Source organism: Nyctereutes procyonoides, unplaced genomic scaffold (assembly GCF_905146905.1).
Source record: "Nyctereutes procyonoides isolate TBG_1078 unplaced genomic scaffold, NYPRO_anot_genome, whole genome shotgun sequence".
Taxonomy (NCBI): domain Eukaryota; kingdom Metazoa; phylum Chordata; class Mammalia; order Carnivora; family Canidae; genus Nyctereutes; species Nyctereutes procyonoides.
In genome coordinates, this window is record NW_026575044.1 from 37,541,724 (window position 1) to 37,556,784 (window position 15,061).

Consider the following 15,061-nt stretch of genomic DNA (forward strand, 5'->3'; position numbering starts at 1 on the left):
TAACTTAATACTTAGTCATAAAGCAAGATAACGTAGTGGCACCTGGGTGGCTCATTCTTAACAGTAGCTAAAAACTGGAGTCTGTTAAGCCTCCAACTCCTGATTTCTGCTCAGGTCATCATCTCAGGATCATAATATCGAGCCCCATGTCAGGCTCTACATTCTCTCTCTCCCCCTGTCCCTCCCCAGGTGCTCTTGCACTCTTTCTCTCTCTAAAATAAATAAATAAATAAAATCTTTTTTTAAAAAAAGTAAGATAACATACCTCTTCCCACTTTATTCTGCTTCTTCACAATGGCTTTGTATATTCTAGGTCATTTATGTAATCATAAATTTAAATACAAACTTTAGAATCTGCTTGTCAATTTTTACCAAAAAACCTCTATTCAAGGGGCACCTGGGTGGCTCAATGGTTGAGCATCTGCCTTTGGATCAGATCATGATTCTGGGGTCCTGAGATCAAATCCCATATCAGGCTTTCCACAGGGAGCCTACTTCTCCCTCTGCCTATGTCTCTGCCTCTCTGTGTCTCTCATGAATAAATAAATAAAATCTTTAAAACAACAACAACAACCCTATATTCAAGCTTTAGATCAGTTTGGGAAGAACTGATAATAATATTGAGTCCTTCAATTCATAAATATCTTTCCATTTACTGAAGTTTTTCTAAATTTCTGTCAGCAGTATTTTTTAGTTTTTGTATAGAGGTCTTGCATGCCTTTTGTTATATTTATTCCTAGGCATTTTATGCTTTTGATACGATTTTAAATTGAGTTTTTATTTCATTTTCCTATGACTGCTGCTAGAATATAAAAATACAATTAATTTTCACATATCATCCTGTATTCCCACAACCTTATTAAATTCACTTATTAGTACTAGTAGTTGTTTTGTATATTGCCTACTAGGATTTTTTACATAAATTATGTCACCTGCAAGTGCAAACAGTTCTATTTTTCCTTTCCAATAGTAATGCCTTTTATTTCTTTTTGATTAAGGCATGTGATGGTTAGGATCTCCAGGGCACTGTTTAATAGAATTGGTCAAAAGTAAGCGTTCTTGCCTTATTCCTAATCTTTAGAAGGAAATAGTTCAATATTTCACCACTAATATTTGTTACTTGCATGTTTTTCATAATTGGCATTTGTCAAATTACACTATTTCACTTCTATCTCTAGTTTGCTAAGGGCTTTTATTGTAAAATGGGAGTGACTTTTGTCTAATGGTATTTCACATGATCCGTCTCTTTTATTCTGCTACTATGTTTAATTATGCAGACTGATTTTTTATTTATTAATTTTTTATTTTAATTCCAGTATAGTTAACATACAGTGTAACAGTAGTTTCAAGTGTACAATATAGTGATTCAACATTTCCATACATCACCCAGAACTCATCACAACATGTGCCCTCCTTAACCCCCATCACCTATTGTACCCATTCCCTCACTCATGTCCCTTCTGGTAACCATCTAATTTGTTCTTTATACTTTAGAGTCTGTTTCTTGGTTTGTCCCTTTCTCTCTCTCTCTCTCTTTCTTTGCTCATTCATTTTCTTAAATTCCATATATGAGTGAAATCATATGGTTTTTGTTTTTCTCTGACTTATTTCACTTAGCATTATACTCTCTAGTTCCAACTATGTCATTGCAAATGGCAAGATTTCATTCTTTTTATGGCTGAATAATATTCCACATATACATATATATACACTCCATTCATCACTGATGGGCACTTGGACTATTGCCATAATTTGGCTATTATAAATAATGCTGCTATGAACATCAGAGTCATGTAACCCTTTGAATTAGTGTTTTTGTATTTTGGGGGTAAATACCCAGTAGGGCAATAACTAAATGTAGAGTAGTTCCGTTTTTAACTTTTTGTGTAACCTCCATACTATCTTCCACAGTGGCTAAACCAGTTTGCGTTCCTGCTAACAGTGGAAGAGAGTTCCTTTTTCTCCACATCCTTGCCAACACTTGTTCCTTATGTTTTTGATTTTAGCCATTGACCAGTGTGGAGTAATATCTCTTTGGGGTTTTGATTTGCATTTCCCTGATGATGAATGATGATGAGCATCTTTTCACATGTCTCTTGACCATCTGCTGGCATTCTTTGGAGAAATGGATGTTCATGACTTCTGCCCATTTTTTAATTGTATTATTTGTTTTATGGGTTAGTGAGTTGTTTGAATTTTTAAAATATATTTTGGGGGCAGCCTAGGTGGCGCAGCATTTTAGCGCCACCTGCAGCCCAGGGCGTGATCCTGGAGACCCTGGATCAAGTCCCACGTCAGGCTCTCTGTATGATGCCTGCTTCTCCCTCTGCCTGTGTCTGCCTCTCTCTCTCTCTGTCTCTATGAATAAATGAATAAAATCTTAAAAATAAAATAAAATAAAATATATTTTGTATACTAACCCTTTATCAGATATGTCACTTGTAAATGTCTTCTCTCATTCTGTAGGCTGCCTTCTCTCATTCAGTAGGCTGTCTTGTTGATTGTTTCCTTTGCTGTGCAGAAGCTTTTTATCTTCATTTAGTCTGAATATTTTATTATTGCTTTTATATCTCTTGACTCAGGAGACATATCTACAAAAATGGTGCTAGCAGGAGCACCTGGAAGGCTCAATCAGTTTAGCATCCAACTCTTGATTTCAGCTCAGGTTGTGGCAGGAGAATGAAGCTAAGCTTGAACCCATTCTTTACTCCTCTCCCCAGTACCACATTTTAGGTAGATGGCATCATATTTATACCATTTATCTTGTGAATCCTTTGATGATTTTTACAAATATACTTATTTTTTAGACTCTCATGTATGGTCTTTCCTTTGTACTCAACGAGCCTCCTTCAATATTTCTTGTAGTTATGAACTCCTTTAGTTTTTATTTGTCTGACAAACTATCTCTCCTTCCATTCTGAATGATAGCTTTGCTGGTTGCAGATTTTTCTCTTTTGGCACTTTGAATATATCATGCCACTCTCTTCTGACCTGCAAGGTTTCTGCTGAAATCCACTGATAGCCTTATGGCATTTCCTGTATGTCACTGTCTTCTTTTCTCCTGCTGCTTTTAAAATTCTCTTCTTATGGCTATTTTTTCCCCTTTTAATTACTATGTGTCTTAGTGTGGACCTCCTTGGGTTGATTTTGTTGGGGAATCTCTGTGCCTCCTAGATCTGGATAGCTGTTTCCTTTCCAGATTTGGTAAGTTGTCAGCTGTTGTTTCATCAGATAAATTTTCTTTTTTTTTTATAAATTAATTTTTATTGGTGTTCAATTTACCAACATACAGAATAACACCCAGTGCTCATCCCGTCAAGTGTCCCCCACAGTGCCCGTCACCCATTCACCCCCACCCCCCGCCCTCCTCCCCTTCCACCACCCCTAGTTCGTTTCCCAGAGTTAGGAGTCTTTATGTTCTGTCTCCCTTTCTGATATTTCCCACACATTTCTTCTCCCTTCTCTTATATTCCCTTTCACTATTATTCATATTCCCCAAACGAATGAGAACATACACTGTTTGTCCTTCTCCGATTGACTTACTTCACTCAGCATAATACCCTCCAGTTCCATCCACGTTGAAGCAAATGGTGGGTATTTGTCGTTTCTAATGGCTGAGTAATATTCCATTGTATACATAAACCACATCTTCTTTATCCATTCATCTTTCGATGGACACCGAGGCTCCTTCCACAGTTTGGCTACTGTGGACATTGCTGCTAGAAACATCGGGGTGCAGGTGTCCCGGCGTTTCATTGCATCATCAGATAAATTTTCTGCCCTCTTTTCTGTCTCTTCTTCTAGGATTTCTATAACGCAAATATTATACACTTGTTGGAGTTGCCAAGTTCCCTAAGTCTACTTTCATTTTAAGTTATTCTTGTTTCTCTCATTCGTTCAGCTTGATTAATTCCCATTACTCCATCTTCCAGGCCATTAATTCATTCCTCTACTTCCTCTAGTCTGCTATTTATTCAATCCAGTGTATTTTAAATTTTGTTTATTGTGTTCTTCATCTCTGATATGTTGTTTTTTTTATTTATTCCGTCTCTGTTAAGCATCTCACTAATGTTCTCCACTCTCTTCTCAAGTCCTGTGAGCATCTTTATGATCTTTGTTTTAAATTCTCTATCAGAATATTACTTATATCTATTTTGCTTAGGTCTCTTGCTGTGGTCTTGTTATGGTTTTGTCCTATTCTTTCATTTAGGACATATTCCTCTGTCTCTTCATTTTATCTAACTCTCTATTTCTATGTGTTAGGAAAGTCATCTACACCTCCTGTACTTTAAAGTAATGGCCTTATAAAGAAGAGTTCTTATAGTGCCATGCAGTGCAGTGTTTCCTTTTTCACCAAAACCTGGCACTTCAGGGGTGCCTCCTATGTGTGATTGCATGCACCCTACTATTGTGACTGAGTTGCTTTTTCCTTCAGTCCAGGCTCCTGCAGTGGCTCTCTCTTCACTGTTTTGGACAGTGTTTGGTCCCTACGATGTTAGTGAACCAGTCTGGGGCCACCGAGCTTGAGTTTAGTCAGCTAGGCATTTGACAGAGATGCAGTAGCATAAAACTTCAGGGTGCTTTCCCTGGGTTGTCCCCTGAGAAGCTTTCAATGGTAGGCAGGGCCTGACTCACAGCAGCTGTCTGCCCTCAGCCCACCACTGAGGCCTCCATCTGACTGGCATGTATAGATATCTTTCCCTTCTCTGGGGCAAGAGTCACTTCAGAGTGGTGCTGGCCACTATAGAGGCTGCTTACATACTGCTAACCCTACAGCAGCATCCTGTATGGGCTCTGACCAAAAGGTTATTGGAGAGCGCAGATCCCCCAAGCACAATATGGAGGCTATGCTAGTAAGCTTTGCACACCATGAGAGTGGGCTCTGCAGCTCTGGGACTGAAGCAGTCCATCTGGATCCATAGAAGCCAAACAGGGGAGGGAGACGACAGGGCTAGTAAGCTTTGCTACCCCCTGTCCCCTGCGAGAGGGGCCCTGCAGCTCTAGGACTGAGGCACCGTCCAAAAGGGTGGATCCTTGGAAGCATATCAGAGGGAGGATGTGGCAACTGAGTAGTGGTGCTAGCAAGCCTTGCATCCCCATCCAGTGCAAGAGGGGCCCTGCCATCCCAGAGGTGTGGATTGGTGGAAGCACAGTGTGTGGGAGGTGGAGCAGCAGCATTAGCAAGTTAGGTAGCCAGTTGCTCAGGTGCCCATGTGTTTACACGGGGAGGGGGGGATAGGGTGGGGTGGGGTGTACCTGCCATTTCCTTTGTTCTTGGAGGAGTTACCCAGTGATTTCTGTCCCTCCTGGACAGACTCTGAGACGAGTAAATCACTTTCCCATATATCCCAGGATACTTTCAAACTGCTGCTATATCTCCACAGGCTTCTGTTGTGCTGTCTCTTTAAGGGCAGGGATTCAGTCTCCTCTCCCCTCTGGCTCTCCCAGAACTGAGCCTGCTGTTTTTGGTAAATTCCAGGCATTAAGTCCTGCTGATTGTAAGAACTCATGAAATCTGGCCCCTCTGGATTTTCAAAGCCAAATGTTACGTTACAGGGAGGGGGTGGTGAATCAGGTGTCCCTACCCCCACCTCCAACACTCCTGTGAGTCCACTTAGCTCCCTGTCTCTTCCTACCCTTTACAAGGTGGCCTCTTTACATTCAGTTGTGGAGTTTATGGTGTCAGTCTTCAGGTTGTTCTCTGAGTTATTTGCACTGCTGTGAGTATTCTCCAGTTGTATCCATGGGTTGAGGTGAGGCCAGGGTCCTCCTACTCCACCATATTCCTCAGCCTGCAGATTGATTTTTGAACGTTCAAACAATCTCACTTTCCTGGGATAAACCTCACACATTCTAATATACTATCCTTATGCTATATTGCTGAAGATCTGAGTTTCTGTCTGGCATCATTTCTCTATAACCTGAAGAACTTCCTTTCTCATTTCTGAGAGTGCAAATCTCTTGGTTAACAAATTCCCTCAGTTTTATTTTATCAGAAATATTTGTCCCTTTGCTTTTCCTTTTTTTAAAGATTTATTTATTTATTTATTCATGAGAGACATACAGAGAGGTAGAGACATAGCAAGAGGTAGAAACAGGCTCCCTTCAGGGAACCCAATGCAGGACTTGATCCCAGGATCCCAGGATCCCAACCTGAGCCAAAGGCAGATGCTCAACCGCTGAGCCACACAGGCGTCCCTGTCCTTTTGCTTTTCTTACTGAAGGATATTTTTGCTAAATACAGAAATCTTGGTTAACAGTTCCTTCCTTTTTCTTTTAGACTTTTAAGATATTTTCCTCTGTCCAATGGCCCCCACAGCATCTAATAAGAAGTTCGTGTTCATTGTTAGGTGTTGTTTTTCTCTACTTCCAAAATTTTCACGTTTTCTGTGGTTTTCAGCAGTTTGATTCTACAAGCTCCAGGAGTTGTCTTCCTTGTATTTACCTAGTTTGGGATTCAATAAGTTTCTTGAATCCTGATCTATTGAAAAATTTGAGAAATTTCTTTCCATTGCTGTTACCACTGCTACCACTGTTGCTGCTCTGCTGCTCCTACTGCTTCTGGTTCTTCTCCTTCTTCTCCTCCTTCTTTCCTTCATCCTCTTCCTTTTTTACTACATTCTCTGTCCTCTCTTCTGAGACTCCAATTGCATGTATGTTAGATCATCTGATATTATCCCACAATTTACAAGTTTCTGTTAATTAAATTCAAAAATCCTTAACTGCTCATTTTAACATCTGAGTCACTTCAGGATTGTCCCTATTGATTATCTATTTTCTTGAGAATGAGTCACATTTTGTTGGTTCTTTGAGTGTAAAAAAAATTTGACTTGTATCCTGGACATAATAAATATTATTCTGTAGAGACTCTGGATTCTGTAATATTTCTCTAAAGAATATGGAATTTGTTTTGTTTTGTGACATAACTAACTTGACTTTACCCAAACCAAAAGCTGTAACTCCTTGTGAGCTAATTCAAATCTCAAATAAATTATTTTACTCTTAGCTGAAATCCATTCTGTGTATCAATGGCTCAGGGGTCAGTGAGAAACTTGGGAAGATTTTATATGCAAAATTAGAGATTTTTTTTTCCTCTCATGATTTTTTTCTCCTGGACTCCCCAGTCAGTCTCCATAAATTATGGTTGTTCCGTCCAAGCTCTACACTCTTATACTTAAGGGAAGAGAGACTCTAGTTTTTCTAAAGAAATTTTAGCTACACCACAAAGCACCAACTTTGGTTTATCCTCTGGCTAAAAGTCAAAAACACATGTAGCTCACCCTATGCTGATCCCTTTTGCCACGCAGCAGCTTCCCTCCAGTACCCTCCCGCTCTTGTGTACTCCCCATTGGCTTCAGATCATTGGTTGGGGGAAAAAAGACTCCCTGGTTTTTTGTTTTTTGTATTTTGTCTGTAGTCTATAGTTATTATCTGTGGAAAGTTTGGGTCCTTTTGGACATACTAAGCCATAACAGAGGCAGAACTCTTCTTGCTCATGGATTATGAATATAATATAAAAGTTAATTATGCAGAGATACACACTTTAAGTGGCTAAACTGGTAGATTTTATATTATGTATATTTCACCACAATAAAAAAATTTAATTATGCTAAGCATCTAACTCAAACAACTCATTTTAGGTTTAAGTTGGAAAAAAAATGCAATGAACCTAAACAAATCTCAACAATTTCCTATGCAAAAGAAAAATGCTTTCACAGAGCCACTATTTATTTATTTTTTTGATGGTTTTCTGGAAGAGCAAAGTACAAAACAGAATTTCTCTGAAAGAAGGAAGAGGAGGAATAAGGTATTTTTTAAAGACACATTGAAGTGGTTTAATCCTTCATCTGGAGAAAGGACTCCACCTACACAGCCTAATCCAGTACTTCTTCAAATTTATTGTACCTGTGAATCACCTGAGGGTCTTTCCCCTACTATCTTAGACTCCTTCTACCACAAGATGGTCCATGGTCACAGCTAGGGATTCTTCCCCATATTTAGGTAAAGACCTAAATGGAGATAATCAATAAATTTGGACAAACATGTCTCAGTCCATTTTCTGTACAATCCCTAAATTACATCTAGGTAACAAAGACTTTTGTGTACAAAAGTAGAAAATACTTTCAGTTGCATATCACTTTATTGACATCTTTCTGGGAGCATGGCTTACTGAATGCTCCTTTCAGTGACATATCTACTTTGACCTACTAAATAGTAACTCACCTGACAATTAATGCAGACCCCACCACCTGCATAGATGCCATGGATATTCAAGCTTGCCTGCTGCCTCTCAACATCTGGATCATAGTAACAGTCAATGGCATGACCATGGCAGTTGCATGCTGAAAAAAGCATTCTAAGTTAATATTTCATTATTACTATGAGACATTTCATAAATTCCCCTAGATAGTATGATCACTCATTGTACCACAATAAAGTCTATTCTGGAACAGCATATTCTCAATGGAAAATTTTACAGATTTTTACACAAAGACTCATCTACAATAATATGCAATTAACAGCTTCTTTTATTTAATATTAAATGGCAGAGATTTCTCCTTAAAAAATATGTATAATATAAATTTATATAAATAATTTATATAAATATATAAATTATATAAAATTTATATAAATACATAATTATTGTGTATTATAAAATTATATAAATTTTATATAAATATATAAATAAATATGTATTTATTATATATAACATATTATATGTATATATAATTACAACAAATTAAAATAAACCAAAATGCCAGTTAGGTTTCCTGCACAATGAGAATATTATTTTTATTGCTATTACTACTAATAATAAGAAAAACTGAGCTCTTGGTGCACTGTGAAATGCATCTTTTACATGCATTATCTCATTTAATCTATGCAACAAGTCTCTTAGGTAGGTACTATTATCCCCAGGGCCCAGTTGGAGATGCTGAGGCTTAAAGAGGTTAAACCATATCTCCAGCAAGAAAGGTAGAACCATGACTTTTATTGACTCCAAAACCTATTGTCTCAGCCAATACTCTGAGTTTTTCATCTCAGTACTATTTATAGTAGCAAAAACTAGAAATAATCTTAATGTGTAATTATAGGGAAATAAGCAAACAACAGTGTCTTTGCTTGACTGTCAGTTCTATGAAGGCAGGGACAACCTGTGTTTTGTTTCCAATAGAGTCCAGTCCCCAGCATATAATGAATACTCAGCAAACACTTGCTGGATACGCTTGAATCTAGAACAACAATACTGTGTGCCATCAAAAAAGATGTTGACGAGTTTTAATAATATGAGAAAATATCTAAACCATCAAGTGAAAAAGAGCAGGATTCAAAATTGTATAAATAATTGTATAAGTAATTATATAAATAATCTAATACATATCAAATAAGAATATTAAAGTATGCATGAAGAAAAGACTAAAATACCTAGCAAAATATTCACAGGGGTTCTTTTTGGGTAGCAAAATTATTGGTGATTCTACTTTTTAAAAACAATATCCAAGTTATCTACAAGTAATGTATAATACTTCTAAAATTAGAAAATAAAATTTAGAAGCCATTTAGGCTTTTCATCATTGCCAGGATGAAAAAGATCTAACATGAGTAAAATTCTTATTCTCTTTTAGAGAGAATATATATTCATTACATTCCACATAGATCAAATTTTCCAGGTCTTTCTAGTAATTTGTATGTTTTAATCAAGCTCCCAGATAAATCTATTAGGGAAGAAGAGTGACAAGGGGTTGTGGAAAGGGAGGTGGGCGGGGGGTTGGGGTGACTGGGTGATGGCCACTGAGGGGGGCACTTGACGGGATGAGCACTGGGTGATATTCTATATGTTGGCAAATTGAACTCCAATAAAATAAATAAATAAATAAATAAATAAATAAATAAATAAATGTTAAAAAGAATTTCAAGTTACCCTGTGGGTAACAGGCTGAGCACCTCCTTATTTTCATTTCTTCAGTGGTGCCATGATTTTTTAAAATTCATGGCATTTATATTTGCTACATCAGTTATTTCTCAATAAATCTGTTCATTCTGAATTACATTAATTCAAATAGAATCTAGAAGGCACCTAACAAATGGATCTTAATAGGTCTGATTTCCATATGTTGGTTTTGGTAACTTGTAACAAAGTTTACAAGCTTTGACAAGTTTACCCTGAGTTGCCTGGGTGTCTCAGTGGTTGAGCATCTGCCTTTGGCTCAGGTCGTGATCCCAGAGTCCTGGTATTGAGTCCCTTATCAGGCTCCTTGCAGGGAACCTGCTTCTGCCTCTGCCTGTGTCTCTGCCTCTTTCTCCATGTCATGAATAAATAAATAAAATATTTTTTAAAAATGTTCCTATGTGCTGGAGTTAAGCAAGTCATTCACTGAAAGGTTCCACCAACCTGGAAACCTAATCAAATTGCTAATGTTAGAGTTCATGTGATAAAACTCATTCAATCAAAATATCCTAAACCAGCACTCAAAAACACTAGAAGAAATGATTCCTGATGAGTCCTTTTCCCTCTTTCTGGTCCCATTCTCCAGGAGGTCAGGAATGGGGAAGTAGTCACTGGGAAGGTGTCTATTAGCCGTTACTATAAAGTAAGAACAACTAACCACATAACACCCCTGTTTCTAGAGATCCCCCTGACCGTTCAGCTTGGGCAGCATCAACACCCTGCAAGTATTAGAATCTCTCAAAGTGCTCTCAGAACTCCTCAATAAAAATCCTTTTGAGTGTTTGCTAGTCAGAGAGCTCTTATCTCTTATTAGTTACAAAAACCATTTGGCCAAAAAGTATAAAGTACAGCCCAGTTCAACAAGGCTGAATCCAAATACATTTTCATCTTTTAAAAGAAAAACAAATCTGTCTGCAAATGCTAAAAATATTCAGAAAAAAATAGGTCACAGTTTCCAGAGCCAAAAACTAAAACTTAACGAAAGTGTTTTCAGCAATGGGAATAAATATGTGGCTTCCGAAGAAGATCAGCTTACAAGAGTATATTCAGTTGGATGTCTTAGGGTTTGTTTATTAAAAATAACGGTTTTCTTACTTTATATTACACCATAATTAAAAGCAGCCTCTCACCTCTTTTCCTTCCTTCGCTGGTCCCCTCCACCTTGTATCTACCCTAATCATACCACAATATTCCCCTTTTCTAATCAGTGCTTCCAACTGTCTGTTTAGACATCAGTCTCAAAACCTCCCCACCTCAGTCCTTGAAAGAGTGAGGATTCCCATCAAGTATCACATCCTAAGAAATGGTAAGGGTTTACAATTTAATAGTGCCTACGTGAGCTTTTCGACTGTTAAAAAGAGAGGCCAGCATTAAGTGAATGCTTAATACATTAGAGATTATTATTGCTGTTATTTTTGTTCTCCTGTTTATATCTGAATTTAGAAAGGGGCACTTTTATCTCCAGTCTGTGAGTTTTTCATTACAATAGACAGACCTAAGTCCCTAAGACTGATGCGACCCAACCCTCTCCACAATCACATAGCATCAGTCCTCAGGGAGAAAGGGGGGCAAAGCATGGATGGGGTCTCACTTCCTGGAGCCCCTTTTCCAGCACTCACCTTCACACTCATTGCTCTGCTCCCACGTGGCCGGTCGCCAGCGCCTCTGGTTGTACCCGGCACAACAGCGATCGCACGTCTTCCCACAGGTGTGGTGCTGGCATTCACACTGAAACCTGGTCATGTGGTCAAGCACACCTCAGTTATTCAAAAGTTTTGATTAAGATTAAGATCATTTGTTCTTGTGTCAAAAACTGACAGCCATGGTGGTTACCCAAGGTACCACTCATGGAGCAATTATGAGAACAAAGCACTTTGCATACATTATTAATTCAAGTCTCCCTCTCATCCTGCTTATTATTTCTATTTTGTAGATGGTGACACTGAGATTCCGAGATACTAAAACAAGTCAAGTGATGGTAAGTGGAGAGCCAGACTTTAAACCTAAGTCTGTCTTAACTCCAAAGTTCTAACTCTTTCTTCCCTGCCACCTTCCATCATAGGAAATGAACACAGGAACAAGGAGCGCTGAGTTTGCTAGGAGGTGTTGAGTCTCACATCTTCACAAAGATCTGGAGCAGTCCCATGAGAAAGGTCTGCTCAGGCCTCTTGCTCTCAGCCTGGAATCATGCACAGAGATTCACCAAACCCAAGAGCCAGGTCCTAACAAGATCTCAGAGGACTGAAAAAATTATTTAGGGAGGACTGCTTGAAGAACATAGAGTTCAACTACTCTTATAGAAAGATTAAAACTGAAAGCAGAAAAAAAAATGGGTCCTAGTCTGAATTGTATTTGTATCACCCACCAATAATTGCTTTTTCTTCTTCTTTCTCAGCCTAGGCTGATGGTCGATAGAGAAAACTCATCCTTGTATCTGCCGTAAGGATGTTATTGAAGATGTTGCTGACTAGAGAATCCTCTTCATGATGATCACCCCACACCACTCCGAGAGAAATTTCTTATCTGGTCCTAGTGTCAGCAGTTATGCTTGACCTAAACAACTGATCACTTTTTAGATTATGATCATAGTGAAATAAGAAACTAGGCAGGTTTCCCCTTTTGAGTTGACTGCTAGGAAGTTCAGAACTAAATGTTATCCATTCACGTTTCCATTAACCAAGTCATTATGGTAGACATGCTTAATTCAAGCCCTCTTCTGCCTCTTCATGGGTTCTACTTGATTAGCAACTAACTTTTCTATTGTCCAGGTTTTGTTCCCTCTGCTAAGTCACTGCATCTCCTTAAATATAAGATTTTTTCCTTGGGCGTTGGCCACAATGACTTCTTGCTAGACATGTCTCCAAAGGCAAGAGAAACAAAAGCAAAACTGAACTATTAGGACTTCATCAAAATAAAAAGATTTTGCACAGCAAAGGAAACAGTCAACAAAACTAAAAGGCAACCTACAAAATGGGAGAAGATATTTGCAAATACCTTATCAGATAAAGGGCTAGTATTGAGAATATATAAAGAATGTATCAAACTCAACCCCCCCCAAAAAAAAACCAAAAAAAAAAAAAACAGTTAAGAAATGGGCAGAAGAATGAACAGACATTTTTCCAAAGAAGACATACAAATGGCCAACAGCCACATGAAAAAATGCTCAATATCAGGGAAATACAAATCAAAACCACAATGAAATACCACCTCACACCAGTCAGAATGGCTAAAAGTAACAACTCAGGAAACAACAGATGTTGGTGAGGATGCAGAGAAAGGGGAACCCTCTTACACTATTGGTGGGAATGCAAGCTGGTGCAGCCACTCTGGGAAACAGTATGGAGGTTCCTCAAAAAGTTAAAAATATAGCTACCCTATGACCCAGTAATTGCACTACTTGGTATTTATTTAAGGGATAAGAACCTAGTGATTCAAAGGGGCACATGGAGCCCCATGTTTATAGCAGCAATGTCCACAGCAGCCTAAATAGGGAAAAAGCCCAGATGTCCATGGATAGATGAATGTATAAAAAAGACATGATATATATGTATGTGCAATGGAATATTACTCAGCCATAAAAAATGTAACCTTGCTATTTACAATAAGGTGTATAGATCTACAGAGCTAAATGAAATAATAACGCTAAACGAAATAAGTCAGAGAAAGGCAAATACCATATGATTTCAATTATACGTGGAATTTAAAAAAAACAGATTAGCATAGGGAAAGGGAAGGAAAAATAAAATAAGATGAAAATTGAGAGAGAGGCAAATTGTAAGAGACGCTGAACTCTAGGAAACAGTGTTGTTGGAGGGGAGGTGCATGGGGGGATGGGCTAGCTGGGTGATGGACATTAAGGAGGGCACTTGATGGGATGAGCACTGGGTGTTATAAGAAACTGATGAATCACTGAATTCTACCTCTGAAACTAATTTTTTTAAAAACATTTTAAGATCTTTTTCCTGTTCTTGGATGTGGATTTCCTCGGCATTTGCATGAATAAGCCTGTTGGGCAGAAGCAAACCAGCAAGGAGTGGGAGGAAAGGCTGTTGTGTTGGTGTATCCTGGAGCAAGGGGAAACAATTTCTCTACTCACCTTGATTTCTCAGTCTCTACCACACAATATGGAACCCTTCCAGGTCTGCCAAGGTCAAGGGCTTGGCACTCCTTCCAACCAGGAAGCTCAGACCTTCTCCAATGACTTCAACTCCTCTCCCACGTGGTGCCATTTTGTCTCAGGCTAAGGAACACTAAACTGACCCCTTTTCTCCCCTCTCTCTCCAACTCAGGACTTCTCTGTTCTGACTTCTAATGTCGTAGGGCTCTACCCTCCAGGAGACAATGGATTCATCATTAATAAATACATGCTTGCCAATTAAAGGCTAGTCAGCTGTTGGGTTCATGATGCAATCTCAGCACTGTCTGATCCCTGACAACATTAGGGATTGCTGCTGGTTAGGAATAGGGCTCCACACCACATAAGTTGGTAGCTGGCATCTGTGCCTGAACATGAAGGCTAATAAAGAACTAACTTCATTGGATAAAAGTAAAACATCTCTGGCAAATACCACTCATGGGGAATTGCAGACTATAAACAAAACACCGAGAGAAAATGACTACCTTCTCTAGCATCCAGTCATTTCCAGTCACAACAGCATCCCTCTTGTGTTGATAACATGAGTGTACAGTTGAACACTTACTAGTTAATATCCATGCACCTTATTATATGTAAAATAGACCTCAATACAAAAAAAAAAAATGGGTTCACCCATGTTCATAGCAGCATCCTTCACTATAACCAAAAGGTGGCAGTAAATGTCCATCGACAGATGAATGTATAAGCAAAATATGGTATATACATAATAAAATATTATTCAGCCTTTTAAAAAAAGGAGACTCTGACACATGCTACAGCATAGACGAACCTTGAGAACATTATGTTAAGTGAAAGAAACCAGTTGCAAGAAGACAAATACTGTGTGATTCCACTTACATGAAATACCTAGAGTAGTCAAATCCATAGAGACAGAAAAGAGAATGGTGGTTACCAGGGGCTGGGGAAGGGAGGAGTGGGGAGCTGTTGTTTAACAGATATACAGTTTCAATTTTGCA

At 38.5% G+C, this 15,061-nt stretch overlaps 1 protein-coding gene across 1 annotated transcript in view; it reads right to left on the minus strand.

The window, feature by feature from the left end:
- LAMA3 (laminin subunit alpha 3) overlaps positions 1–15,061 on the minus strand; it is a 245,708-nt gene that overhangs the window by 166,349 nt on the left and 64,298 nt on the right. The window contains exons 7-8 of the mRNA XM_055324044.1: positions 11,569–11,684; positions 8,224–8,342 (exon numbers count right to left, since the gene is read on the minus strand). Coding sequence (XP_055180019.1) covers positions 8,224–8,342; positions 11,569–11,684 — 235 coding nt within the window. The remainder of the gene's footprint in view (positions 1–8,223; positions 8,343–11,568; positions 11,685–15,061) is intronic.